At 40.9% G+C, this 4,898-nt stretch overlaps 1 protein-coding gene across 1 annotated transcript; it reads right to left on the reverse strand.

Moving 5' to 3' along the window:
* Positions 1 to 1,578: 1,578 nt before the first annotated feature.
* Positions 1,579 to 2,472, reverse strand: LOC308276327 (mitochondrial nicotinamide adenine dinucleotide transporter SLC25A51; the record flags this gene model as incomplete). The annotated part of the gene is made up of 1 exon (XM_080715033.1): positions 1,579 to 2,472. One exon carries the CDS (start codon positions 2,470 to 2,472, stop codon positions 1,579 to 1,581), a length of 894 nt encoding a protein of 297 aa, XP_080571159.1.
* Positions 2,473 to 4,898: the final 2,426 nt, after the last annotated feature.

Below are 4,898 nucleotides of genomic sequence, written 5' to 3' on the forward strand. Positions count from 1 at the left end.
GCAAAAGCTATCCTAGAGCTGGGAATGTGGCCCAGGGGTAGAGCACACATCTAGCATGTGTAAGGCCCTGGGTTGAATCCCCAGTACTGCAAACAACAACAAAAAACTGGGACATTATTAACAGACTTGCAAAATAAAACTTTATGTAAGTCCTTGTTTTATTTTTAAAATGTTTCAAGAAAACAAGATATTTGGATATGACTAATTATTATTACTCATGGGGTGTAAAAACCCCAAAGCATTCTCCTGAGTTGGCACCAATAATTCAAAGAAACCAAAATAAACAGAGTAAGATGTATATGCAATTAACATTTTTGGAGTGGTATTGGAGATTGAACCCTGGGACATTCTACCTCCAAGCTATATCTCAGTCCTTTTTAAACTTTTTAATTTTAAGCTGGGGATGGTGGCACACACTTGTAATCCCAGCATTTTGGGAGGCTGAGACAAGAAGGATCACGGTTCACGGACAGCCTCAGCTACAACTTAGTGAGGCCCTTTGCAACTTAGTGAGACCCTGTTTCAAAATAAAGAATAAAAGACAGGGCTGGGGGAGTCGGAGGTAGAATGCCCCTGGGTTCCATCTCCACTACTACAAATAAAATAAAATAAAATAAAACAAAACAAAACAAAACAGGGAGGGCCTCACTAGGATCCTGAGCATCTCATTAAGTTGCTGAGGCTGGTCTTGAACCTGTGATCCTCCTGCTTCAGCCTCCCAAGTGCTGAGATTACAAGTGGTAAGATTGCACAACTGCGCCCAGTTAATAGCTTAAGAGAATGAAATATCAATCAAAATTTAAGGCCTCCTATATTTTGGCAATGAAATCAGTAAAATTCACAAGGATATTTTGGATGGGCTTAAGGTCACATTCAGAATTAAACATAAAAGTCTCAAAGCTAGAAAGCAAAGTGGAAGCATTCATAAGCCGCTTGATTCTACCATATCCAAACAGAACTGGGTGGGAGAATGACTATCCCAACAGGTACTCATCTTCAAAACGAATACCAACAATTCATCATCAAATGCTGATACTTAATCAGCTGTTTTCTTCTCTCTCCTGCTTTGTCCTGCCACATATATGCTGGAGTTCGATGAAGATGACCCTTTGCAACTACTCCTGAGAGAGCAGAGCAGCAAGAGATGGAGTCACAAAGTAGGCCCGAGGCGTCCTGGGGCCTCAGGGCATTTCTTCTAGCTGGTCATGGCCATTTATGTTTCAATACAGAAAACTTAAGACTGTTTTGGGGGAAAAAGTCAAATTTTGACTACTACATTATACTATACTGTCAAAGGCCATCAGACAGGTATTTACCAGGCAATTAGCTTAAAGCTCTTGGGTAATGATGAAAATGACAAGACAAAACAAAACAAACAAACAAAAAAAAACCCTTAAGTTTTCCTACTAAAACCTTTTATTCTGTTTTTGTTGAGGATTAAGGAAAATAACTCCACCCATAATTCATTGCAACCTGAACTTAATGACACCACCTTATGCTTGAGCCAATTAGGAACAAGGCCAAACTGCATCCTTAGGTCTATTTAGTTGGTAAACAGCACTTAATCAGTGACCTTTCTCATATAACCTTTAACAAGAACTCATAAGTGGCATTGATTATGCCCCAGGAGATGAGAGACCGATGGTAATTCAGGTGGGCACCTCTGAAAAGATTTGTCAGTTTCCTGTCCCGTTCTAGCCAGATTGTTTTAAAAACCTTGGGAAAAGACTGGAATTCCCCACCAATCTGAGACTGTATTCGAGTTTTTACAACATTAATCGGAAAAAACAAGAATCCCAACATGGCACCCAGTAGACCTCCACAGATGAAGTCATTGACCAAGTGAGCACTGTGCGTAGTTGCAGTCGGCAGATGCTCCTTGATGGGGCCTCGAAGGCCAAAGAAAAGGACGTTGCTAAATCCATTACGGAAAAGAATGGGCACCAGGCCTCGGTAATACTCTCCAACTCCATGGCGTTTCAGTGCCCTGAAGGCCTGGTAAGTGTTTGTGAATTTATCATGATGCCTGTGGTCTTGAAGCAAGGTCTGAACTCTTTCCAGTGGAGTGAAAATGGCTTCTGTTGTTCCTGCCAGCACCGCCGCCACAGCTCGGGTAGCAAACTCTGGGGCACTGACGTGTTTACGGAGAAGGCAAGATAAATCCTCATAGAGACCGAACATAAGCGCCAGGGTGGTGGTTTTCTGCATTAATGGGGGAAGGATTCCACGGTACAAGTTTCGAAATCCATCCCTCCTCAACTGAAGGATTGCATCCCGGGTTTTGATTCCATACAGCTGCTGCCGAAAGAGGATCTTCTGAACAGGAAATGTGATGGCTACGTTGTTGAAGGCCGCACAGCAGCCGCAAAAGTAATGCTTCATTTCACCAACGTTTGTAATGTGAGGTGATATATCTTGTTTTGAAGATGTTAGGATGGGTGTCCTCTTTTCATGAGCTTCTGAATCCATCATGTTGCTAAAGATCTTTCTTCTTCATGAAGGATTTTTTAAACTGTGACACCAGCTTTCAAGCGACTGCAACTGGAATCGTGGGCGATGACAGGTCTTTGGTGACTCTTCCACTTTTTTCCATTGTTACTGGCCTGTTAGGGTCTTTCTTCTGGAGTCAATTTTGAGAACTGGCTTTCCTGTGCCCTGGAATCACCACGGGACGCGAGGCGTCCTGGCACATCTCATTCTATGGGATCCTTTCAGAGCAAAGGCGAAGGAGGCTCCAACGGCAAGGTCACTATTCTTGTACTTCAAGGGCTCCATGGCCGCGGGCGACGGCCGCAAGCCGCAGCCGCCCGCCCGCTCGCAGCCCGCGGCGAGCGCGCCCCAACTAATATTTATTAAATGTTTATTATGGATCAGGCACTAATCTGATTGTCCATTTAATCCTAATAACAATCCCATAATATATGTATTATTATCTTCATTTCATGTATGAGGCATCTGAGATACAGAGAAGTTTGTACTTACTTGAGGTAAAACAACTGAGGGAGGTTGCCAGAATCCTCAGCTACCTTTATTTTGCTTCTGTGCTTAGGCTTTTGACAAGTATAATTAGTTGGATACACAGGGACTGCTAAAATAATGGAAAATGTGTTTTGTTTCAGTCATTTTTTAAGTATATAAACTCAGATATACTGCTACGAAGCAGTTTTCCAAAGCCCCAAATTGGGAGTGGTATTTAAGTGAGAGAATCTGAGAAACAAGTAATCTGGACATTCCCCCAGAATGTAATTCTCAGCAGAATCAGCATCACATGGGAATTCCTTAGAAGTGCAAATGGCCACATCACAAACATGCTGAGTTAGAATCTGTAGGTATGGAACCCAATAATCTGGGTTTTGACAAGCCTTCTGGATAATTCTGGCACATAGTAAGTCTAGAAACTTCTGATCCTTTGCATAGGATACATAAATGTTTAAATGTTGGCATCAAACACACACACACACACACACACACACACACACACACACACACACACACACACATTCTTTTACACTATCCTGGCCTCACCACATTTGAGATATTTGGTTCTCAGTTAAAAAAAAAAATCTGTCTGCATATTTTCCTTGGTTCTCAATGATGTTTAGCTAACCAGGGTTTGATTTCAATTTTCTGGATTTTCACTCATCTCCATTTGCTTGCTATATTCTGTAGACCCACTTTAATCTTGTACCTATGACAATATAAAACTGATTGCTATAGTTTTTAGCACTACAGGCAGGTGAGTTGTCTTTTACAAACTACTGTATTTCTATATTATGCCCAAAATTGATCTATAAATACCCAGAATATAACCAAAAAATTATAATTTCATTTATAGAAAAATATTTTCAATTTGTATCCTAATCAGAAAAAAATCAGTCCAGCAGAAGTACAAAGTACTGCTCACATTCACAGGAGAGTAACTATACAAAGGCCCTATAGGTCAGAGTAGCATGGTGTGCTTACCTTCAGTGTAGAAGAGCACTTTTACAAGTTCCCTTGGCCTCAGCACTTGAAGAAGAGATTGCTCATACTCTCAAATATATGAACTCTGTTTGTCTATGTGTGTGTGTGTGTGTGTGTGTGTGTGTGTGTGTGTGTGTGTGTGTGTGTGTTTGAACCCAGGGACATTATATCTCCAAGCTATACCCCAACCATTTTTATTTTTGGTTTTGAAACAGCGTCTCACTGTTGTGAGACAGAGTTGCTAATGCTGGTCTCCAATCTGAGATCCTCCTGTCTCAGCCTCTTAAGTACTGGGATAACAAGCTTGTACCACCATGCCAGGCCATAAACTCTTCTTTTTTGGACACTTGACTAACATATTTCTCAGGGTTCTTTGAGTGAGTCCTAGAGAATTAATCGGCAGCAAAAATTCAACTTCTAGGCTTTACCTTTGGAAATTCCCATGGCCAAACTCCATGCTTTCCTCCTTTGCCAAGAATATAGAAGACTCTTAAGAATGTAGAGGAGAAGAAGAAAGAGCACCACAGAGCTTTAGTCTCTGGATATCTGCCCAAACTAAACACAACACGTACAATAACAACCTGCATTAGAATATGAAATGAGCAAGAAACAGGATTCTAGTAAGCTGATAGATTTGGGACTTCATCATAGCAGCTAGTGTTTAACCTTAAATCATACTCTATTTAAGGTCAACGCTGAGAAATCATTAGTGGAGGAAAATATACTGTCAAAATGAACATCAGAATTTGTATCAAGGAAGTAACCAAGTATAGGGGAGTTGGGCAAAGAAACAGTAGAGCCTTTTAAGAATTTTTCATCTATTAACCTGCTTAGTAAACAAAGAACACATTGCATGTATGAGGAAATTAAGGCATAGGGAGACTGAGGAATTTATTTCAAGTTACAGTGTTACATGAAGCAGAGCTGATTCAAAT

This window comes from Muscardinus avellanarius (assembly GCF_963383645.1).
Source record: "Muscardinus avellanarius genome assembly, chromosome: 1".
Classification (NCBI taxonomy): Eukaryota; Metazoa; Chordata; class Mammalia; order Rodentia; family Gliridae; genus Muscardinus; species Muscardinus avellanarius.